General features: G+C 35.0%; 1 protein-coding gene across 7 annotated transcripts in view; it reads left to right on the top strand.

The window, feature by feature from the left end:
• Positions 1-25660, top strand: part of VPS13A (vacuolar protein sorting 13 homolog A) — a 196918-nt gene extending 171258 nt beyond the window's left edge. For 2 of the 7 annotated variants that reach the window (XM_036330768.1, XM_036330767.1), the window contains 4 exons: positions 17448-17533; positions 18317-18440; positions 21625-21699; positions 24025-25660. In XM_036330768.1, coding sequence (XP_036186661.1) covers positions 17448-17533; positions 18317-18440; positions 21625-21699; positions 24025-24075 — 336 coding nt within the window. In that variant the 3' untranslated portion in view covers positions 24076-25660. Of the gene's footprint in view, positions 1-14; positions 450-505; positions 566-6677; positions 6862-9733; positions 9785-10393; positions 10484-17447; positions 17534-18316; positions 18441-21624; positions 21700-24024 lie in introns of those variants that run through there. The other 5 variants (XR_004971254.1, XR_004971255.1, XM_036330770.1 and 2 more) reach the window with 5 other exon arrangements.
• Positions 25661-25685: the final 25 nt, after the last annotated feature.

Raw genomic sequence — 25685 nt, 5'->3', positions numbered from 1 at the left:
TACCATGCTTACAGAAAATTCAGGTCTACAGGGAATGGATTATGACTCACAGTAGCAGTAGAGATGATGATGATGATGATGATGATGTAAATTAGTCAGATCTCAAATGTTAAAATTAATATGTTAATCTTATTTGAAATGTTTCAGTAACATTTGATGTTTTGTATGACTGCTAGCATAATACCCATATGCTCATTCTTAGCAAGTTAAAATATTTTTTCTTTTCAAATGTTTTTCTCTACACAGTTTCAAAAGGCAAAATAATAGCATTATTTAAGCACAGAAAAATGTATTATACATCCAAACTAGGGCATACTATATATTTTGTTTGTATATATTTTGTAGTTTTGTAATATAGTTTGTCTTTAAGGTTTAGTTAGACTTAAAGTTTTTGTTAATGTTAGCTAGTTTTATTTTAAATTTCTGTTTGTTAGCAAAATGCTATTTTTAATGTTCTTTCTATATGTTTTGGTTTGTTATGTAATGCCATTGTGAAAAAAAAAAGGAAGAAAGAAAAGGAAGAAAGAAAAAGGAAGAAAGAAAAACCTAATAGCTAGTCAAAATTCATATTTATTTAGCATTTTAAAAGTATTTTTGTCAAAATTTTAAAATAATAAACATATAACTTGAAGCAATATGAATTTGTTGTTCTATTCCAAAATCATATAGTTGGGACTGCTATTATAAGGAACATTTATGATTTATCACGGAAGTGATAATTTATAGTCTGAGAATGAAAAAAGTGTTCTTTAGTTTACATTTTATTTCATTTTGTATATATAATATATAGTGAAACAATGAGCAAAGTTGGTTTTATAGTCATTACATTTACTTATCAACTTACATATCCATATGCTATTCCCCTATTATAGAATGATAAAATTAGTTCAGGACATAGAAGTATTTTTATAGTAAGCATAATTTTTCTTGATAATATTGGGAAAATGTTATCTATGTCTCTGTGAGCAAATGTTTTATGTTTTGTGTACTGAGGGATGGTTGTTTTTTTCCCTTTTTTTTTTGTAATTTCAACTTGGTGAAAGTGTCTTGTCCTGTTTCCCTAGTATATCAGATGTATTATTATTTTTTAAATCCTCCAGAAACCAAATGACTATTATTCGTATAATGTTTAATCCCTAATGACTTCAGTGCTTTTAGTTCAACAAAGGAACATTTATCTTGATTCATGCTAAGCACTTTGGTCATAATGGACTTGCATTAGATTGTAGTAAATACTTACCATAATTGTTCAACTTTGGGCTTGATTCAGCCCATGATGCCTGAATGTCTTCTAATTCTTAAGTTTATCAGGATTTTATTTCTGTAAATCACTGTTTTCTATTTCTTAGAAAGTTTTTATAAAAATTTAAGATTTCCAGTATTGAGCTTATAGAAAAGGAAGCTCTTTTGAAATTACTACCTGCCTAGCTTTCATTCAAATTAAATAGAAACCAAGATCATGTGTACTAGGACTAAGAAATATGTGAATAACAAAGAAATTAATTATTGTTTTCATCAGAGTAATTTTCTTGCCATTTTTTGGAATAAGTGAATGTGAAAACAGTGTCCATTAAAATAGTCACTGCTGGTATCAGAGACCATTTGTATTTGTCATACACCCACTACTCTATCACCGTTGGCCAAAATAGAAGCCTGCTGGTTCTACTAGAAGCTGTGAAGAATGCAGCCTAGTGTTATGTATTGTGTATGCCTGAGGAATATCTTCTTACATTCCAACTTGGCTAGGTATAAGGGTTTTTTATAGGAGAAATGCTAAACTACGTGTTAAATTGAGTTTCTCGTGGTGGGTCTGTCACACTTAATTCTGTGGTACAGGTTTCCTAAAGATCCTTGGAATTTATCTGGAAAAAGTTCTGTATATTTCAGCAGTGACATACCATTTTAATGAAAAGAAAATTGGAAGTAGGATTATATTTATTTAAAATGTCTTAAACAATAAAAAAGATCAAAACAATATTCTAGCCACTAGTAAACTTTGTTCTTGTGGTCTTAAGGACTCATCATTCTTCAGTTTTAGTTCTTAGAAGTGAAATATGTTCTTTGATAGTATAATTGCCCTTGTTCTTTGTGTTTTCCTGTTACAGAGAAATAATCTTTTTAAGTTGACCACAGGTATTATTTTTTTTAAAAGTAATTATACATAGTTTCTTAAAAATATTATACATAATTATTAAAGTATTATCTTCTCTATGGTGTACTTTATATCCCTGTGACTGTTTTGTAACTGCAATCTGTACTTGTCCTTTCACCTTTTTCATCCAGCCCCCCCCCACCCCCCCCCCCCCGCAACCCGCAACCTCCATCCCCTCTGGCAACACCATTCTGTTCTCTATGAGCCTGTTTCTATTTTGTTCTTTAGATTCCACATATAAGTGAAGTCATATGATATTTGCCTTTCTCTGGCTGACTTATTTCACTTAGCATAATGCTCTCTAGGTTCCTTTTATTAGGGAAATGTTTAAGACCAAGGATAACTTGATTGTTTTACATCAGGGCTGGGGAACCTTTTTTCTGCCAAATATCCATTTGGATATTTATAACATAATTTGTGGGTCATACAAGATTATTAGCTAAAAAATCAGCCTACTATATTTGGTCAAACATTTACTTATTAACTCCTAATGCCTTTGGCAGGGCAGACCAAATGATTTAGCAGGCCTTATACTAAAAGCCGAATGTTCTCCAACCTGGTTTTACAGCAATATGTTCCTTTTTTTTTTTTTTTTTAACATGTTTTTGTCGATTACAGAGAGACATCGATAGGTTGCCTACTGTAGCTCCCTAACCAGGGTCAAATCTGCAACCTGGGCATGTGCCCTGACTGGGAATCAAAACTGGCCACCTTTTGGTGCATGGGATGTTACTTGGCCAATTGAGCCGTACTGGCCAGGGCTACACCACTGTGTTCTTGATGGAGTTTTAGGACCTGGAAAAAATGTATTTTACTCCTTATCAAATATATAAAAAATGAGTTTTTTGTTTTACACCAGTGATTTTGTAATGGAGAAATAGGACCTAGACAAAAAAAAGTCTTCTTATTCCTAATCTAATGTACAGAAAAGAGTTCAAGTTTGAGACTTTAATGAGATGAACAGGTCTTTTGTTTGTTTGTTAATGGTTCTATAAATAATTAGAAACTTAAAGTGGAAGAATCCATCTAATAAGAAAGTCTACTGAGAAAGCTATGTTTGGGAGAGTCTGTAATTCCATTTCTTTTCATGTCCTTCGACTTTATTTATATCCGGAATTTCAATGTTATCATGGCTTACCTGTAGGAAAAGAGAAGGGTTCTCTCTTTTCTAAGCTAATAATTGCCCATTCTTTATTTTGCTTGTGTCTACCTGACAATTGAGTAACATTGAAAACTGGCGGGAAGAAGAATTTACCTGAAATTGTGGATACCTGTCACCATGGATAAGTTTTTAAAACAAGCCTGTAAATAAAATTAATTAGTGCTCACATTGCATATAGATAAAAGAAATCTAAATCCAGAACAATATTGCCAACTTTCAATATTCCTTATAGAAAAGGAAGTCAGAATAAATATCAATGTGTTTCTATATTTAAAACTAGAGGCCCGCTGCACGAAGAGATTTGTTCAATAGGCCTTCCTTCACCTGGTTGCTGGCACCAGTTTTCCTCCAGCACCTGGGACCCAGGCCTTTGGTCCGGCCGCAGTGAGGCCACTGCAGTGGAGAAGCCAAGCCTCTTTAGTCTTTAGTCTTTAGTCTTCAGTCTTCACTCTGACTGGAGCCTTCATTCTTCACTCTGCGCCTGCATATTCAAATTAACTGCCATCTTTGTTGGGTTAATTTGCATAGTCACTCTGGCTGGTGGTTGTAGCAGAGTGACACCAATTTTCATGTTTCTCTTTTATTAGTGTAGATAACCAGGATTTTTGCAAACTTTTTGAAATAGTTCCAAGCTCCTATCATCAATGCAGTGTTGAGTGATTTTAAAGTCATGTTATTAAAATTTACAGATGGAACCATTGTTGATCTGTGACTAGGATATCAATGTTCAGCATGATATATTTGCTATTGTATTTCTATCCAAACGTCATATACACTTAAGACATAAGATGACTGCTATAGTAGCTACTATACTGGTTTGTCAGATTTAAACCCTGTGGTCAAATTTTGCATTATTCTTTTCTGTATTGATGGGAGGAAGACTAGAAACAACCATCTCAAATGTTATTTGAGTACCTTTTACGACTGCTCCTTCAGGCCTTTGTTTTTTATTTTATATATTTACTTGCAAATTTATAATTTATAGGCCCAAAATATTAAAGATCCTATGGTGTCTAAAGATATACAGATTATTCATTTAGATCACAAAATACTTATGATGGGTATATAAAAAGAATGTCCATTTTATTTTTTATTATAGTTTACATGCAACATTATTTTGTATTAGTTTCAGGTGTATAGTATAGTGGTTAGATAATCATATACTTTACAAAGTATTCCCCTCAATTTCCAGTACCCACGTGGCATCATACATAGTTATTACAATATTATTGACTATATTCTCTATGCTGTACTTTACATCCCTGTGACTAATTTGTAACTGCAATTTGTACTTGTCCCTTCACCTTTTTCACTCAGCTCCCAACCACCATCCCCTCTCGCAACCACTGTTCTTTTCTCTTTATGAGTCTCTTTCTATTTTGTTTATTTTGTTCTTTAGATTCCACATATAAGTGAAATCATGGTAATTGCCTTTCTCTGACTGACTTGTTTCACTTAGCATAATGCTCTCTAGGTTCATCCACACTGTTGCAAATGGCAAGATTTCTTTCCTTTTTATAGCTGAGTAACAGTTCATTATATATATGTACCACAACTTTTTTATCCACTTGTCTATTGATGGATTTGGATTGCTTCCATGTCTTAACTATTGTAAAAAACACTGTGATGAACATAGGAATGCATATGTAAAAGAATGTCAGTTTTATTTATTATTCTATCTCTGTACCTTTGGGATACATGGAGATCAATTAAAAATATGTCAGTCCAGCCAGCATGGCTCAGTGGTTGAGCATCAACCCATACAACAGGAGATCCTGGTTCAAACCCCCTCAGGGCATATGCCTGGGTTACAGGCTCGATCTCCAGTAAGGAGTGTACAGGAGGCAGCCGATCAATGTTTCCTGTCATCATTAATGTTTCTATCTCTCCCTCTCCCTTCCTCTCTCTGAAATCAATAAAAACATATTTTTAAAAATATTTAGATCATTAATCTGTAATTTCAGTGAACAAATGTTTGAGTTCATGAAGTACAGTAAGTATAAGCAATGCTATATGAAACATTATAGAAAGTCTTCAGTAATAAAAATAAAAAATAATTTCAAATATTTCTGTGTTAGGGAGATAATTAGAATACTTTATGATTGTCAGATGTAATTATTTATGGTTTTTAATGTGATAGACCATTTTCATGTCCATAATTATTTCTCAATCAGTGTGGTAAATTTATTTCCAATTATTTCAGATCAACCCATATATATAGTAACTGTGTTCCTCCAAATATCAGTTTTAAAATAAATATTTAATAATGTTGTAAAGTTAGTTTTTAATGTAACCTTTTTCATTGCATATCCATATTTTAAGCAGTGAAATGGTAACATATAGCTACTAAATGGCATTTTGCCACTCCTCTGGACCTTAGAGATGCTTAAATATTTGAACATTCAAAATATTTTAATCATTATTTGTGTTTAAAAACACAGATTTAGCTAAGTATATCCATTTAATTAGGTATGCTGTTTTTCTACCATAAATTATCATCTATAATAATAAAAGCATAATATGCTAATTAGAGTGGACAGCCAAATGACTTTCCCAATGACCTTCTGGACGAAGTTGGGGCTGCAAGGGCTGAGGCAAGCTGCTGTGACTACAAGGGCTGAGCCCCTTGCACGAATTTCGTGCATTGGGCCTCTAGTTTATAAATAATCTGTTAACTACATGTCTACAAAGATTTTCTGAATATATTCAATAAAACTTGGGGTTTCTATTAAGTTAAAAAGTTAGAGACCCATAATTCATGATAAAGCTAAATTCGTCTTATGAATCAGCTAATACTATTCATAATATAAGATTTTAGTATTTTACAAGAGACATCAAAATTTTTAAAAATTAAATTATTTTCTACATTGTTAAAGAAAAATGTCATCCTGTCTCCCCACCATTGATGGCTTATTTCATTTTAAAATTGCTTATTAATGTGATTATGATACAAATATATTTCTATTATATATATTTTATTGTAAATTTTTTAAACAATTATTAATTTGTAAAGATTAAAAAGTGACCCATATATAGAGTCATCTCTAATATGGGAAATCTGGTTTTTATTTTTGGAATACATAAATAGCCAGTAAAATTTTTATACCTATAAAAATAAATTCTAGCCCGTGTGTGTGTGGTGTATACACACGACCCTTGTGTTCTTCCTTCATTGTGTATGAGTATTGACAGCTGGGTTGTCCTGTAGGGATAGTATATTATTAACCATTTCAGGTATTTAAAAATTTGATCTATGTTTTCTTCGAATCTCTTACATCTCTGACAAATACATCATAGTTGCTATGATCTAAGTTGTTACAGAGGGAGGCTGTTTTTGTTTGTTGTATATTTCTTTTCTTTCAGAAATGACAGATGTTTATAATTAGCTTCAAACACTGCCTTAGTAGCAGTTGGACAATAACTGCCTTCAACCAACGTGGTCTTTCCCTTTTACTTCTGGAGGAGAATTACAACTGACCTGGAAAAAGGGCTTACCATAGGCAGTCAGATCACCAGAGTGTCTTCCTGGCTTCATCTGAGATTTTGAGTAAGTGCACAAGAACTAGCAGACACAAAGGCATATTGGACTTCACTCTTCATTCTGAAACTCTTCCTCTGCAGAAGTATACTTCTGAATGGGATGAGAAAACTGAAGAGAGCCAAACTCTGTTGTCCAGGCACATTAAAGTTCTTAGCATCTCCAATAAAGCAGATCACATGGGAATGGAGATTACTTATCCAACTTGGATACAATTCTAATACGTCATTTATTCATTTGGCAGAAATCTCTTGGAGAGTCTTTGACACATCATTTTTGGAGTCCCATTATTTTGAATATTTAGTAGTAAGTCCCACAAACTTTATTTTGACCACTGAACATCCCAGTATTATATTAAAATACTGTTTGAATAAGACTTGGAAATGATGGCCTGGCTGGTATGCTCAATGGTTAAGGGTTGATCCATGAACCAGGAGGTCACAGTTTGATTCCTAGTCAGAGTACATGTCTGGGTTGTGGGCTTAATCCCCCATAGGGGGCGTAAAGGAAGCAGCTGATCAATGATTCTCATCATTGATGTTTCTGTCCTCCTTTCCTCTCTCTCTAAAGTCAATAAAAAGATATGTATATTTTTTAAAAAGACTTTGAAATCATGTCTTTTTCTAGAAGCAGTAGTTCCACTTAAGGGAGGTTCCAGTTTTTCTTCATCTCAAGTGTAAAATGAATTTAATTCTCCTTTTTAATTCAGTAACTTGAATGAGACTCATTTGATTCCTAGTTCTTTTCAAAAGTTTAAGATCATTGCATTTCTTTATTAAGGATGGTTAAATACTATTGAAATAAAAAATTAATACATTTAACTTTAAAAGAAATTCTGAAATATTAAGCTCAAGTAGATTGAACTTGAGTCTTTCTTCATATTGAGGATGTGCAAATAGAGCTAAAAGTCTGCAATAGGCATTAGTTTTGACTTAGTATTAGTTTTAACCTTTATTTAACCAAGGTGCTAAATTGTAACTTGGGACTCAACACATGACTTCACTATTCATGTGTTGAACTCTCTGCCTTATAACTTTCCCTGGTTACTTTAGACAGCACTGAGATTCTTAATATAAATTGAGGTTAAGTAAAGCTAATTCAGACTTTTTCTAACAATACTACCATAGTGCAAGTATGAAAAGTCTATTTTGTTATTGGCCAAATATCCTATAAAAAAGGTTGTTCTTTTGTCAACTGAAACAATTTATTTTCCTACAAAATTAGAATCCTCTTTCATCTAAAAACAAAATTTAATGTTATCTATGAAAGGAAGCACCGTGTATGCTTTGTCAGTTAAGAGTCTTTAGTTTTAAATCCAAATGAAATTGCTATCCTGGTTACTATTGATGATGACTTTAATGAACTTTGACGCCAATTTTTCAGTGAAAATTAACCCTAAAGACCCTTATAAAAACCAATGTGGAGAAATTTAAATACTTTTAGATATCTTGTGGTACTTCGGGTCTAGGTAGTTATTTTAGTAGAGATCTCATGAATCTACAATGTTGGAATACAAGAATAAGTGACTGGATATTTCATGTAAAGTTAATCTTTCTGAAATAAATTGCCAGGCTACTTTGAATTTTAAAATTGCCAAAAGAGTAAATTTATAAGCCAGTCAGAGAAAGATAAATATCTCACTCATTTGTGGAATATAATGAACAACATAAACTGATAAACAAAAACAGATCCGGAGACACAGAAGCATCGATCAGACTGTCAAACCTCAGAGGGAAGGCAGGGGAGGGTGGGAGTAAGGAGGGAGAGATCAACCAAAGGACTTATATGCAAGCATATAAGCCTAACCAATGGACACAGACAACAGTGGGATGAGGGTATGAGTGGGGGGGGGGATGGGGAGTAATGTGGAGATAAGGACACATTCGTAATAAATTAATCAAGGAATTTTTTAAAAAGTAAATTTATAATTATATATGTATAATTGCATTTTCGCTGGATGATTTGGTAGCATAGTTTATACGATCACAAGAAAAATTTTAATGCCATGTATTTTTTTAATACAAGTATTTGTTAAACTATTAGTGATATATTAGCCACTCTTCTAGATCTTAAGATTACAGTTCTGAAGAGAGTAGTCAAAATTCCTGCTCGTCTCATGAGATTATAATCATACTGAGCTGTATTATTCTGGTGACTGGGAATATAACACATGCCGTGTTAAGGGTCCAACCCTGTAATGTTGGATCTTAACGGTCTCATTTCCAATTGTTGATTAGCTGTATCATGTGAGGCTCTGAGGAACTGTAGGAATCAAAAGACACATAAAATATGCCCAATCGTTCAAAGAGAGAGCGATCTCTACATATTAAATGAAATTGAAGCATTGCCAGAGACAAGATACAGCTCGTGAGATATCTGAACCCATATTCCAATGAGTTGTAAAAATGGAATCCCACTGCATTTACTGGAATATATACATTTCTTCTGTGTTTATCTTGACAGTAAAATTATCTAAGTTGCAGCAATAACCTGTGGCTCAAGGCCTGGATTCTGGAAGCAAGTAAACTTGAGTTCAATTCCAACCTTTCCTCTTATTAGCTTAATATTTTATTATGCTTGCCTGACCCTGGTTTCCAAACTGTAAGATAGAGTTAATTATTGTAGTTAACAGTCTCCTGACGTTGAGATACATAACACCAAGATAAGAGTACGTTGGTGGTGGTGCTGAAATTAAAACAAATGAAGTAATGTATATAATTATTAATACAATGTCTAATAAGAACTTGTTATGTTTTTGTTATTCCTGATGAAGACCAGTTGATGCTAATTCTTGGTCATCATTGTGTAAATTTATATTCCTCATTTGTCTCCTCTTCACCAAGATAAAAGTAATTTAAATATTATCCTTTTTCCTTTCAAGATTAATAGAATACTTTAGTTAAAATACCAGGACAACTTCACACACTAATTGGTGAGCAATAAAAAAAATAAAACCTCAGTTATTTGGACTTCTCCAAGTTATATAGTATTTTATAAGAAATGTTGTTATTTTCAAGTATATTTAGTATCATGTGTCATAAATGATGCTCATAGAGGTTCATTAGAGAGACTCTTGTAACTATTCACTTACATTATTATTTCTAACTCACCTCTTGGCCCTTTTTCTAGAACATATTAGGTAGGTTAATTAATGGTTTATTGTTGTCAGTGCACATAATTATGTCAAGAACATAATTTTCCCCTTTCTCCAGACTGTTTTAGTTGACTAGTTGATGACAGTTCACATTTGTTAAGGAATCGTTTATTTTATTTGATTTTATGTTACAGAATTGTGCTCAGCTTTCCTGCCCTGTCTAAACTGTCAATATAGATAATAGTTTGTTTGCCAAATGAAATAATTCATTAGCATGGGAAGAGACAAAGGTATGGGGGAGTAATTAAGGGCTAATTCCTCTTCAGATTTGATGACAGTCAATGAGATTTGTTTGTTATTGTTAACTAACTTGCCTCATGGAATAAGCTAAATATCACTTTTCACTCTTGTTTACATTTATGCTGTTATGTATATGAAATCATTGAGCTTTGAGGCAATGGATTTCTACTAGTTGATCATGGAGATTGGTTGAATGCCTGTTTTTCCTGGCCATGGTCTTCAGTCTTTCACATTGAAGTGAGTTGGTAAACCATTTTTATCCATAACCTTTAATCACTAACTCTAAGGAAGTTACACTTACTGATTACATTTTTCTCTAAAGATAAGATTGTCTTGAAGAAGTTGACTACTTCTTAAACAATTAAGAAATAGTAGCACTTACTATATTAATTTATAATTACTTGCCTGAATTCTGTTGTTTTTTAAAAGTAAGTTTAATTTTTTCGTATAATCTATTCCTAACTTTTTCTCTTTATCCATAATCTCCTGAATATTAAATTAACCAATCTATAAAAACATTTATTTGTTGTCCAGTAGATTTTCTTGCTTGAAAGCGTTCTTTATCTTTTATCTGGATGGATTTCATTTTCCTTTTATCCCCCATGATCTTTAAAAAATTACTTACTAATCAAATTTTGTTTTGTTTTTAGCCAAACTATGTCCTCTTCTCCTTTATCCAATTTTATTAAATATATTTCCCACTAATATTAGCACTTTACAGTGAACCCTTTGTATCTGGTGGTTCCACCAACCACACTGAATTGACTCATTGGATGTGGACCCCACAGATACGGGGCGTGAGCACTGCCAGATTTTTGTGTGTTAGTAGTAAGGAGGTGGTCCTGGAACCAATCCCCTGTGGATACTGAAGGACAACTTGATATTGTTTGGGATTTTAAGCCTCCCATGTTAGTGGTTTGTTCCTAATATCTATCTATTCATATTTTACTTTGTTTTCCAGAAATATTTTTGTCGTATCACTCTGCTACTTCATAGTGTTTGTATGATTTGAGAGTTAGAAATGTTTTCTGCATAATACTTGCTAGCTTGTGTTGTCTTTCCTAAAGTATTGGGGCATACCTGACAGGAAGTGCAGGTATTAGCAGAGGATAACCCTGACACCACCATCTTTCAAGTTCCTACTTTGTGTGCATTTCTAAGCTCATGATCAATTTGGTTTGCATGTATTTATATCTAATAAACTAAGGTTTACGTATGCATCTTTTCTAATGCAAAACAAGGGATTCTTTGAGCAATAACCATACATTTGAATTGTTATCTACAGATTCTGACAGTTATATGTAATGAATGCAGTTACCTTTGTGTTTCTCTGTTTATGTCTTTAAGATTCTTAAACAATGATAGGTAATTCATATATATTTTTATGAATAAGGAAAAAATTGTTTTTCCTTTAACATTATTGCATGTTAAATGAGGCTAACATATCTAAAGTACTAGCTAGTACTTGATACTTCAGCCAAATCATTTGATAGTTCAGCCAAATCTTGGTCTTTATGCAAAGGCTCTACACAGTGATTCCTAGCCCGAGTTTTGCTAGTTCATTTATTTTAAAGGGTATCGCAAATTATTTTAGTAGTAAAATTCTTACATAACATCTGTTTGGGATGGAGAAAGGTAGTATATTAACACTAAACTGTTTGGACCCTGTTAACCTAAAAGAACCAAACAGGCAGCCTAAGTGGCTTTAGCAGTCTACTTCAGCAACACCCCACACCCAGGAATATTGAAGGTACTTTTGAGGTACCATGGGAAAACATGACTGACACCATAAGAGGAGACATCATGACACACTGGAAAACACTGGAATTAGAAATAAACCACTTTTCTGAGCCCACTTTTGCAACTGACATTATGACCCCAATCAAGTCACTTAGCTCTACGAACTACACAAGATTGTTACAAAGATTTCAGTGGTTCTCAACCTTCCTAATGCCATGACCCTTTAATACAGTTCCTCATGTTATGGTGACACCCAATTTCATTGTTACAAATTGACCATAATTAAAGCATAGTGATTAATCACAAAAACAATATGTAATTATAATATGTGTTTTCCGATGGTTTTAGGGGACCCATGTGAAAGGGTCATTTGACCCCCAAAGGTGTCGCGACCCACAGGTTGAGAACCGCTGGATTAGATGGATAAGACACTTACCTGATCCTCGATTTCTTCACGTGTAAAAGTAAAAGATTGGTTTAGATGTACTATGACATTTCTTCAGGTCTAAAATTCTGTTGTTTTTTCCTCCATAAATATATAATGACGTTCTGAAAATTATAAAGCCTCATATGCAAGGAATTTACAAAGTCAGGAAATTGTTACCAAAGCATGATGTTTGTAGACTCTACAGCAGGAGGGGGCTATTCTCTCTCATGTTTCTATGGGATTTAGTTCTGAAGTTCTATCTTCTGCTCATAGTGCTGTTCTTATTCCATATTCACATGTTTGTATTGGAGACTGACCAGCAAAATTTTACTGTATAAGTAGTTACCTTTGACATTTATTCAAATATAGGAGGTCCCAAAAAATGTATACACATACTTTGAATAAAGGCAGTGTTTATTAAATACATTTCATTTTCAAAATTGAACTATCAGCTATTACAGTGTTTATACACTTTTTGAACACCTGTATATCCATTTTAATAACAAAGAATACAGTTCATTTTATGTTTAGGAATAGCCTGGACTATAATGTCCATCTTTCAAGTGTAGTAGGTAAAGTTTTTTTATGAACTCCAGAAAAACATCACATGAACGACTTTGTTGGACTTTTTAATTTTTATTTATACTAGATGCTATTGTGACTATTGAAATTGGTTTGATTGCATATATGCTCAGGTTAGATTCGATTTACATTGGGTCTGAAAAGTGGAAAGTGATGTGAGGCAGGCTCAACTGCAGTGCCCAAACTTAACACCATCCTATATAATAAAAGGCTAATATGCAAATTGACCAAACGGCAGAACGACCAGTCACTATGATGTGCACTGACCATCAGGGGGCAGATGCTCAGTGCAGGAGCTGCCCCCTGGTGGTCAGTGTGCTCCCACAGGGGGAGCCCCACTCAGCCAGAAACCCTGAGCCTGGCTCATGGCTGGTGAGCACAGCAGCGGTGGCAGGAGCCTCTCCCGCCTCCATGGCAGTGCTAAGGATGTCCGACTGCTGGCTTAGGCCGGGAGTGGGCCTAAGCCATCAGTCGGACATTCCCCAAGGGCTCCCGGGCTGTGAGAGGGCACAGGCCGGGCTGAGGGGTCCCTCCCCTCCCCCTCCGCCACACACACACACACACACACACACACACACACACACACATGAGTGCATGAATTTCATGCATCAGGCCTTTAAAGTTGAAATAAGAGATCAACCAAAGGACTTGTATGCATGCATATGAACATAACCAATGGACACAGACAGTAGGAGGGTGAGGGCATGTGCTGGGGGTGGAAGCAGCCAGGGAGAGGTCAATGGGGGAAAAAGGAGACTAATGTAATACTTTAAACAATAAAGAATTTTTTTAAAAAAGAAATAGAAGCTAGTTACTGAGGTCAGAGTTGAACCATAGCTTTTATTTATTTTTTTAAAATATATATTGATTTTTTTTTATTTTTTTTTTACAGAGAGGAAGGGAGAGGGATAGAGAGCTAGAAACATGGATGAGAGAGAAACATCAATCAGCTGCCTCCTGCACACTTCCCACTGGGGATGTGCCTGCAACCAAGGTACATGCCCTTGACCGCAATCGAACCTGGGATCCTTGAGTCCGCAGGCCAATGCTCTATCCTCTGAGCCAAACCAGTTAGGGCTGAACCATAGCTTTTAATTGATTTAAAGGTTTAGATCTTTTAATGGGGTATATAGATTCCTTTTTTAAAAACTTGAAACCTTTTTATTGAATTGCTATATGGATCTACATTATAGCAAGAAGATTTAGCAACCTGGCTAGTTTTAAAAATTTGTCATGAAATAACATTATTTTTGTTAAAATAGGGATATATAGATTCTTGACTCTTAGTAGCAGTTGATATTCTTGAGATCAACATTTGTATTCTTGCTTTTAAAACTTGGCCATATAAAACAAAAGAAAGTATGTACTTTTAAGCTAATTTCTTTTCAAATACCACTAAACTGAAACAAAAGGATATAAAGTTAAAAATAAAGCTTCATTTCTACCTCCACTATTTTTCTTTGGAAACCTAGAGATAAGTGCAATGAGTAGATTGGTGTGTTACTATCAACCCTCCAGAAATTTTCTGTGCACAATAAATAAGTATACATGTATGTGTTTCTGCTTTTCCCCCATTCATTCTCAGTATTTCCACAAGATGGCATATTTTTCTATATCTGTACACACGTCTACCTTTTTCTCCTTACTGCATAATGTCCCATTATATGGCTGTACTATAATTTACTTAAATAGTCCCTTATTAATTAACATTTATGTTTTTTGCTTTTAACACAATATTGCCATGAAGATTTCTATATGTATATCTTGGGATACTTTTACATAAAATGAGACTCAAAGGGTACATTTAATTGATTTGCAGTTTTTTATTTTGAAATTAGTTGAAGGTTTTCTCATATGTTTATTGGTCACATTTTGTTTGTGTTTTGCTGAACTACCTGTTAATAGACTTTACACATTTTCCTATTAGTTTACTCATTTTTTTACATTGGTTTATTCATATTCCTAGAATTCTCTTCATTATGAAATTAGCTCTATAACTCTGTATTGAAAAATGTTTTCCAAACATTTTTTGGGTTTTGTGTTATTTTATTTCTGTTTATTTACTCATTGTTTTGCCATTTAACAGTACTTAATTTTCATGTACTTAGGAGTTCTTTTACATTAAATTTTAGGAACTTTGTATTTTATATTTAAGCCTTTCCCACTTTAAGATTATTAAAATGTTTTATTTAGTACCTCTATATTATTGCTTTATATGCTTAAATAAACCATGTGGAATTAATTTGGTATATGGGAGAAGTAGGGATCCAACTTTAGCCAGCTAGTTGCCTGAAACACCATTTATTTGATAATACATGCTTTTGCCCAGTAACTTGAAATGCTATTTTGATTTCATAAATTTCTATATTTGTATATATAGAATTTTATAAAGTCCTATGTGTGTTTTGGTCAGTTTCTGGAATCTGTATTCTTTCTATGATATGTCTATAACTTCTACCAACACCAAGCTATTTTCAAATTTATTTATATAATTTGTGATCTAATAATTCTTATTACTTTCTTCTGAATCTGTGGTTGTGTCCCTTTTTTTGTAATTCAAGAAATTTGTTTTTACTTGTCCTGCCTACCACAAGAAATAGTAAAGATGCTCTTTCCTCAATATTATAAAATTTAAAGTTAGAAATTTTTCCATTTAAGTCGTTTGTATGCCTCACCCTGCTGTTGTAGTTGGGTTTTTGTTTTGTTTTGTTTTGTTTTGTTTTGTTTTGTTTTTGTCATCGTTTTAACTTCTGTCTCCAATAGAAATGAAGACTATTCTATCAGGCTTCTCTACCAAGATGATTAAGAAGTCACTCATTACCTTTCTTCTAGGCTAAATACTTTTAGTTTTATATATATGGCCTCATGGAACATAATTTTCTAACAGAGTATTGTTGAAAATGTCATGGATTGACAGTGTTTTATTGGTCTTGAAAATAAACTTAAAGGCCAGTGCATAGGTTAACTAGGTTCTGGGGTTCCCTGTGTGTCCAGAAATACTCTGCTCCTTATTTTTTAACTAGTGGCCCAGATTTGTGCACATTGAGAGGAAATTATTTAGAAGAAGTATTTTAATATTGCTATTCGCCGTTTATAATGGAAGTGTCAACCAAATTCACATTCGACAAAGACAGGTCAAAACACTCGTGTACGATTGGTGCCAGCAAGAGCTTTCTATGTATCATGCATGCGCAAGTCAGCTTAACCTTTTATAGATATAGAATAAACTTGCTTAATTAGACCTGCTTTCTGATTTAGCTAAACTTTTTCCAGCCCAGTGAAGCACCCCAACTTCTCTTTCAGGTAACTGTCAGTAAATATCAACACAAAGCAGATTATTATTGTAGATCATGCAGGGAGAACAAAGGGTAAAATATTTAACTGCAGCAGTGTTTGACTATATTCTGCGCAGTGAGAAAACCTGAAGTCATTTTCAAGGTCCACCATTTCTTCTTTTCAGTCAGTTCAAGTTTCTAAACTTTATAAATGTCCATTTTCCGGCTAATGAAAAGAAAATAGGATTTTCTTTTTTCTGTGAGGGTCAAATGAGATGGGAAAATGCTTCACAGACATTTGGTTAAAGTTTGAAATGTTTGCACCTGGCTATAAAGCAAGTCATGTTCCTGGGCTGAAGAAACTCCAAGGAGGCTACTCACGAGGGAGAGGAAGCTGGGTGTTGCTATGTGACATCATTACCTGGCGCCCTCAGCCACCATTTCTGGGCTGGGCTGAGCTATGGGCCACATTTTGTGCCATGGGGTCTCAGCAGCATTGGTTGCGATTTGGTGGGCTGTCTCTCCGGGGTGGTGGCAGGGCCTGTGTCCCACTTGGGGGAAGCCAAGTGTTGTTCTGTTGGCACCAGTTCTGCGGTGTCGTTTCTTTGTAAATGGCCAGCAGCTCCTGCATTGAGCGTCTGCCCCCGGTGGTCAGTGCACATCATAGCGACTGGTCAGATGGTTGGAGGGACATATAGATGAGTTGTGAGATTGAGAAAGAAAAGCATATATGTAAGGCAGGTAGGAAAATTCCAGGGAAGGGGCAAGATGAGAGTTAATAGTAATTTATGTGATACATATATTTAAATATGTGTGTTTACATGTGTTTTTGTATAGATATGATCAAATACTAATATAGTTCCCAAGATAAAATGAATGTGATAGTTTAATAGTAAACTTATGTCTCTGAGTTTGTAAGGTATTAAGATTTCTTTTAAAAATTCAGCATTAAAGATTGGTATAGCTACAATTGAGTAATCTTGAATAAAGCAGTGCACATAGGTGCTTTTAAACAAGTAGGAGCAATTATTTTGTGAATATTCAGTTTTCTGATGATATATTTACTATAGAAATATGTTAATGACTTGACCCCATTAAGAAATGGTTTTAGAAGATCATAAGGGATTTCTTACATTACAATAGGAATAATTATTGATTTTTTTCTCACCTTTTTTAGGTCATAGAAAATGGAAGATTTGCAAAATACAAATATTTTACCCATGTCATGATCAATAAAACAGATATGTTAATGATAACCAAAAGGTAAATTTCTTTCTTATCTCAATGCCTTAATGTATATGTTACTTAAAGAAACCTCTGGTTGTACCTGCAATTGATGTCTCAACCAGAAGGAAGAATTGGGGAAGAAAAGCCTTTGAAGGGAGGATTAAATAGAATTATTATAGAATGCATTTTCATTGCTTTATTTTTTCCCTCCAAATGAAAGAAAACAATAATTAATTTTAAAAGCCTCTTTCTGTTGTAGGTTGGTAAACATATTACATGGAGCCTGAGTAATAAAAGTGTTTATTCTAAAGTATTGATGACATGAAAGTTCCCCAAAATATTGGTTGATAATAGGTTCTGCAAATATTTTATATTTCTCATAAAAGACCTTATATATTTGACTTTATATCTACTTTATTTTTTCTAATATAAGTATATTATGCTATAAATTCCCCACTAATATTGGTTAAGCTGGAGCCCACAAATTTGGTTATGATCTATTTTCATTATCATTGAGTTAAAAATATTTTTTTAATTTCATTTGAGATATTTTGACCCCTGGATTATTTAAAAGTATGCTAATTTTTAAACATTTAGAAATATTCATATTTTTCTGTTAATTGGTTTCTAGTTTCATCATGATGTGAGAACAGACTTCATAAGATTTCAGTTCTTTTAAATTCATTAGGGTTTTTTATGACCCAGAATATAGTCTCAGTGAATGTTCTGTGTGCACTTGAAAAGAATGTGTATCCTGATATTATTATATTGTTGGATATAAGAGTCTCGATTTTCAAAGTGATTTTTTTTTTTTTGCAGTGGGGTATTGTTTGTAACAAAAGGAACATTTGGACAGCTTACATGTGAGTGGCAGTACAGTTTTGATGAGTTTACCAAAGAGCCATTCATTGTTCATGGAAGAAGATTGCGAATTGAAGCAAAGGTACGTTGAATAGATTTTTTTTAAAACTTAGAACTGAACATAGCGCATTGAGATAGTCCTCTTTACTTTTGTAAGTTTCCTCTCTTTTATAGATGTTGCTTTGTCTTCCTATGGTTTTCCTTTATACTTGCTGTCTTATGCAGGTTTAAAGAAAAGAAAGGTAGGCCAAGAAGAAATATGCTACACGTTGACAACAACATTCCCGGGTCCTTATTTTATATTCAGTAATAGAACCTTACCCTCTCACTGCTGTCCAAGACACCAAAATGAGAGAATCATTTGCATACCTCAAAATCCCTAGCAGTGCCATGGAGAATAGTTTTCCTTGAAAATCTCACAAAAGGACACTTGCAAAATAACAGGTGATAGTTGATAGTTCCTTCTCTTTTTATAGATATTCTTAGCCCATTCCTATCCCAATTCAGTTATAATCTTGAAGGCAAAGACCATTTCTTTCTCTGTTTTGATTACCAGCAGCTAGCACGTTGCCTGGCATTGGGTGTTCATGTAAAATACAGTGAATTTCTAGTCATTTGGGAAATCAATAGAGACTCCATTGTAAGTTGTAATGATTGCACTGCCAGTGGTCAGCAAATTCATTAGTCAACAGAAACAAATATCAGCAGTACAACAATTGAAATTTCTTTTGAGAGCCAAATTTTTTAAACGTAAACTATATAGGTAGGTACATTGTTATTAACTTAATTAGGATACTCCTAAGTCTTAGGAAGAGCCACACTAAGGGGCCAAAGAGCCGCAAGTGGCTTGGGAGCCGCAGTTTGCCGACCACTGCACGAGGCATTGTAGGATGTAGTAGTATATAGGTATAGTAATATAGAAGGTATATGTGATAAAAAATAACATATGTGTAGGGCCCCTTTGGCACTGACTGTGTTGGGAAATATTGTGACTCAACCGAGGTAAGTTTTTTCTTGGTTATTTTTGTTCTGTTTTGATTTTGAGAGACTTAATTGACTCATGTAAAGTGAAAAGTCTTAAGTCTTTATCTTATAACTTAGATATGCTCAAATGATGTCATTAGCAATTATTCTCCCTGCCTTCTGTTCCTTTTTCCTGCTCCTCTTCTGCGCCACCCTCATCTCTAGGTTCTGCTTTCTTCAGTGGCAGCTTCATTCTCGAGTTGGCTATTTTTTGATGACAGGATGGCCAGGGAAGTTCCAGGCTTCTGTCCTGGTAGCTCAGCAGAATGAAAGCTTCACACTGGGGCACCTTTGGTCACTTGCTTATTCCTAAATCAATCCCAGGAAGGAAGGGTCAGCTCTGTCTGAAGTGTTGGTGTGAGAGAAGGTGAGAAATAGTTACCCAGAGGAGATTCAGAAAGTGCTTAATGGAGTAGTGGCACTGGGCACAGGCAGGCAGAAGCAGCAAATGTCTTCTGGGCTGGCCTCCAGAGCAAAACTGTCCTTCCCTACACATAGCCAGTGAAGAGCATTTCTCCAATCTTACCACTCAGTTCAGAGAGTGGGGGGAGTGGACCAGACATTAGTTCCGGGGGATGTTAGACCAACTTTTCCCGTTGAGAATTTCTCTAATTCATTCAGAAAATGAAAGGCCCTGTGGCCACCTATGAAATAAAGAAGAGTGGCTGTTAGATCCTGTTCTAGCCTATACTGCTTTCCTGGCTTTTTTCCCATTTTTTTTTCTCTTTCCATGAATAAACTTCTTATCTCCTTGATTTCGCTCCCCGCCCCCTGCCCCTTCTACCTATTCTTTTTTTTTTTTTTAAATTAAATCTTTATTGTTCAGATTATTACATTTGTTCCTCTTTTTTTTCCCCCATAACTCCCCTCCTCCCAGCTCCCGCCCCACCCTCCGCCCTCACTCCCCACCCACTGTCCTCTTCCATAGGTGCACGATTTTTGTCCAGTCTCTTCCCGCATCTCCCACACCCCTTTCCCCCCCAAGAATAGTCAGTCCATTCCCTTTCTATGTGTCCCTGATTCTATTATGATCACCAGATTATTTATTCACTTGATTCTTAGATTCACTTGTTGATAGATGCATATTTGTTGTTCATAATTTGTATCTTTACCTTTTTTTTTTCTTCTTCCTCTTCTTAAAGGATACCTTTCAGCATTTCATATAATACTGGTTTGGTGGTGATGAACTCCTTTAGCTTTTCCTTATCTGTGAAGCTCTTTATCTGACCTTCCGTTCTGAATGATAGCTTTGCTGGATAAAGTAATCTTGGTTGTAGGTTCTTGGTATTCATCACTTTGAATATTTCTTGCCATTCCCTTCTGGCCTGCAAAGTTTCTGTTGAGAAATCAGCTGACAGTCGTATGGGTATTCCCTTGTGCTTCTACCTATTCTTGAGACATTGTATTAGTAGTCATCCTTTTTTAAAAAAATAAAAGAATCTGATTTCTTTTGGAGTCTATATTTGCATGGATATTGGAATGACTTATAGGATTTGTTAGACTAGTAAAAACCTCCACATTGCCTCTTCTATGACCCTACCCTTAGTTAATAGCAGTTAAACACCAACCTCCTCCTCAAGAATTCCATTTCTGTTTGTCCCTCTAATCTTTAGTATGTATATGAGGCAGTTCTCCCCACAGACACTGAACAGAATACTGAAGGAGTGCAAAATTTGGAAGACTGTCATATAGGATCTTGGACCCACCCTGATTTCTTTGATCCTTAGCTACATTCTTATTCAATGAGTGGTTTAAAATGTCAGAAGTTACATGGATACATACAAACATGCACACACACCCATAATCATGTGCATGTATGTATGCATGTACACACATATGTATATATCATTTTTGAGCTAAAATCATCATTATTCCATGGCCAGATATCAAGAACCACTGAAAAGTTTTTTGGAGGGAAAAACAGTGGCACTCCTCCTAAACTTACCTCCTTCCCATCCTTTGTGTAAACCCTTTATGGCTTTAGCTATAACATCACACCTAAGGCGTTTTAACTTAGGTTTAGTGATAATGGATGTGTTAATGTTTAGTCTTTTCTTTCTTCCATTTGTCTTCCGATTCTTCTTGATTTCCCATTCTTGGCTTTTTTTTTTTTTTTTTTAAGGTGTGTGATTTGTGTAAAATGGACGCTTGAAGCACCAGTTTTTAAAACTACATGTCATTTCTTTATCATATTTCTACAACTGGTTTTTCATTTTTAATGAAGTCACTTATTCTGTTTATAGGAACGGGTGAAGTCTGTATTCCATGCCAAAGAGTTTGGAAAAATAATTAACTTCAAGACCGCAGAAGATGCTAGGGTAAATATAACGGTTCTCTTATGTAAACAGCATCTTTGCTTTTCATAGTCCTGGAAGCTGGGCTGTTTCTAAGGCAGACAAGTTTTGTTTGTTTGTTTTTGTTTTTTGTTTTTTTTGTTTTTTTATTGCTTAAAGTATTACAAAGGGTATTACATATGTGTCCTTTTTTTCGCCCCGCCCTTGACAGTCCCTAGCCTCCCCTACCCCCCAGTGTCTTATGTCCATTGGTTATGCTTATATGCATGCATACAAGTCCTTAGGTTGATCTCTTACCCCCCTCCCTCCTGCCCCCCAACCCTCCCCGGCCTTCCCGCTGCAGTTTGACAATCTGTTTGAGGCAGCTCTGCCTCTGTATCTATTATTGTTCAAAAGTTTATAATGGTCTCTATTATCCATGAATGAGTGAGATCATGTGGTATTTTTCCTTCATTGACTGGCTTATTTCACTTAGCATAATGCTCTCCAGTTCCATCCATGCCGTTGCAAATGGTAAGAGTTCCTTCCTTTTTACAGTAGCATAGTATTCCATCGTGTAGATGTACCACAGTTTTCTAATCCATTCATCTACTGACGGGCACTTAGGCTGTTCTTCTGCTTTGACTGTTTTAATATATGTGACTAGATAATATTTCGCCAAAACTGCTTTTCATTAGATTGAATTCAACACACCTACTTGTTTTTTGTGTCAAATGGCGCCATCTGATTTTAAATCCTAACTGTAATACTTGTGAAAAAGTCAAACAAAAGAAATTATTTCATTCTAATGCTAATCTACCAGCTCCGGCAGGAATGGATGCCCCACATTGTAGATTCCTCCTCTGTGTAGCTATGGTGATTTACAAACAATTGCTATAGCCTGGCACATAGCAGAAGGAGCCAAGCCTGTAGTCAGAAAATCCAGGTCGGAATACAGGTTCTGATCCTTCTTGACTGTGGTACCTTGGGGAAGTCGTTTAACCTCAGTTGCCGAAAAATATGAATTATGTGAGCTGTAAAGCGCTGTGCATACGTTAGGGGTTATGGCAGTTACATGGAGGTGTACTGTCAAAAAAAGGAAGACTACGGACTGATTATCTGCCTTGTTAATCAAACTAAGATGCTATTTCTGATACTGAATTGTACTCACTGTGTCATGAAATTTATAAGAACACAAGGCTCCTTTACTGAATCCCTGGGCCTCTTGCCCTCATACTGCATTGGTCCTGACTGGGTGTGACTACTTACCGGTTCACTCTCACATCTGGGCCCCAAACTAGGAACCTCGGACCATTTAGCATGTGCCGTGCAATTTTCCATCCAGCCATTGGGATACAAGGCCACACTGGCATACTACCAGTAGATAACTGAAAGGGGTCAAGTTACAAAGAAAGAGGAAGAAAGTGACTAGAACCTCAATGTTTGTTGCCTGGAACAGGGAGACAGACTGGAGAATGATAACAGTGTGACTTTGAGGCCATCTTTCACATTGTTGAAGAGCATTACCACCTATTTCAGTTGCTCTGCAATACGTTTTCCATGTAATCTCTGTCACCATGTTTTTTTGTCCCAGAAAGTTTGTTTTTAATCTTCCAGCTCTGCTGGAAACATCCAGAAAAGGCTACTAAGCTCAGTTCTCTTTCTCTCCTCATCCTAGAGCTATTCCCACTAGGTTCTTACTAAGGTAAAGAAGCACAGATACCTCTGCCAAAGTGTTTCATAGTGGGATGACCCAGTGTCACCTCCAAGGCTTTTATCAGTCACACAAGCCCAATGATTATAGACATTATTGATAGAAAGGTTTGCATTACATATGTTCTATGTGATTTCAAACCTTTTCAAAATAGAAAATACTATATTATGAGAACACCTAAAGTGCTCAAGAATGTTGCTATGCTACTCCTACCCACTGTAGAATATGTACTTATTCTTAGAAGAATCCTATATATGGGATGATGAAGGTTTGTGGGACAGAATCGGCATAGGTTGGAAGGAATTCTGCATACGTAATTTGCACACTGTGCCTGAGTTAGCTCAGCTGCCAAGTTACCCTTTCTCTCAGGATGGTTTATTTTACTTTTCTTATTCTAAAGATGAACATGCCAGTTCAGTGACCTTAAAACAACATTATTCTTACTGTTAAATAAAAAATCAGTGCCATTGACCCTGAGCCATCTGAGCCATTTAAGTGAGGAAATGATCTCTTACATAAGATAAATTGAATTATTGGCTATGATTATACACCTAACTAAACTGAGAAGCCCACTTCTATATTTCCATTCAGTACATTTTGAGTTTCATTACAAGTTCATAGAAGTAAGCATATGTTGGTTTATTTCCTCACAACAGTGGATCCTCACAAAGCTAGAAGAAGCAAGAGAGCCTTCCCCGACCCTCTGACGGAGAACACTGCCAGAAGACACAGTGATTAATCCTTACAGCTTCTACCGTGTACCTTCCTAAACCTGTTTGGGAACCATAGTACAGAAGTAATTTTAAGTACATAAAATATATATGTGTGTGTATCGGTTAGAATCAGGTAAAACAGCTATGTGATTAAAATATTTCAACTCCTCTGGTTTTCTAACTTGAATCATGCATTGGGTTAAAATTCTAATTATTTTATAAGAGAAACATTTTTTAAATATTTGCTCCAGGTGATTCTCTGCACTGGTGGAGAAATTGCCCATAATTAGCCTTCATATGGAGCTAAGATTAATGTTCCGAGTTTACACTTTAAACTTCTCTCATGCTTACTTCCAACTCTCTGAATAAGTGATGGGAGTGATCAAATCAATGATCAAATCAAACATTGCCTCAGTGGTATCAAGAGAACTTTAGTGGTGATTTCTTTAGAAACATGTTCTTTTTACAGATAAATATTTTGATATTATTTTCCTTATTTTTATAAAGGATAGGTTTGAACTATACTTCAAATACACAGCATGCATATAAAAAACAATCTTTTTATATATAATACAGATTGAATATCCTTTCAAGCCTCATCTTAAGAAAGGCTTGTAAAATGAATGTCATAACCCAAAAGAGAAAGCCCTTCTCAGAACTCTGATGCCTTAGAAATAGTTCCTCAAGCCATCTCCATGGGATCTACTTGGTTTGCCCAGCTCACATTTTTGATAGATTGCCACTTTAAAGGAAAATTCCTGAAGCCTTAACAATGCCCACTTTCTACTCACTGCTAATGATGAAATAAACAAAATTCCCACCATCTTAAATAGGAATTATGCTTCAGACCAGATAACCCCTCTCACAATATAGGTATGCACCATACAGTCTAACCCAGGAACCTGTCCTGTTGGTAACAGATTGAAAATTTACAGTTTGCTTTCTCTATAGTTATTCAAATGAGAATCATTCTTTCAAATGTATAGCTCAGGGGTCCTCAAACTTTTTAAACAGGGGACCAGTTCACTGTCCCTCAGACCGTTGGAGGGCCGGACTATAGTTTAAAAAAAAAAAAGTATGAACAAATTCCTATGCACACTGCACATATCTTATTTTGAAGTAAAACGGGAACAACTACAATATTTGTATTTGCATGTGGCCCGCAGGCCGTAGTTTGAGGACCCCTAGTATAGCTCATCAGAACAAAAATCATTAGTAAAAATAAGGTCATGGGTTTTTTTCCTTGGTTTTTGTTCAAACACCTTAATATGAATGGGCTTTCTCAAGTGAAAGAAGATGAGTGTGTGATTGTGAACCATGAAAAGAATGATACAGCATCTTAGTTATTAAATAATACAGAGTATTTGATGCATGTTGTATGTGCCATGAAATTCTTTTAAACTGTTTTTTGGACTAGAGACTTGTGAAATGCTCCTAAGGTTCCTCAAACCCTTTGCTTTGTTGTAAAAGCTAAAATAAACAGCATGCCAGACCGTAATTATATGTATTCCTGACCAAATCCTGCTACTCACTATTATTGATTTTCCTCTTATTATAAAAATGCATTGTTTATTATCAATAATTTCCTCCAGAATGTGTTTTTT

This window comes from Myotis myotis, unplaced genomic scaffold (assembly GCF_014108235.1).
Source record: "Myotis myotis isolate mMyoMyo1 unplaced genomic scaffold, mMyoMyo1.p scaffold_m19_p_12, whole genome shotgun sequence".
Lineage (NCBI taxonomy): Eukaryota > Metazoa > Chordata > Mammalia > Chiroptera > Vespertilionidae > Myotis > Myotis myotis.
This window is presented reverse-complemented; position numbering and strand designations above follow the sequence as displayed.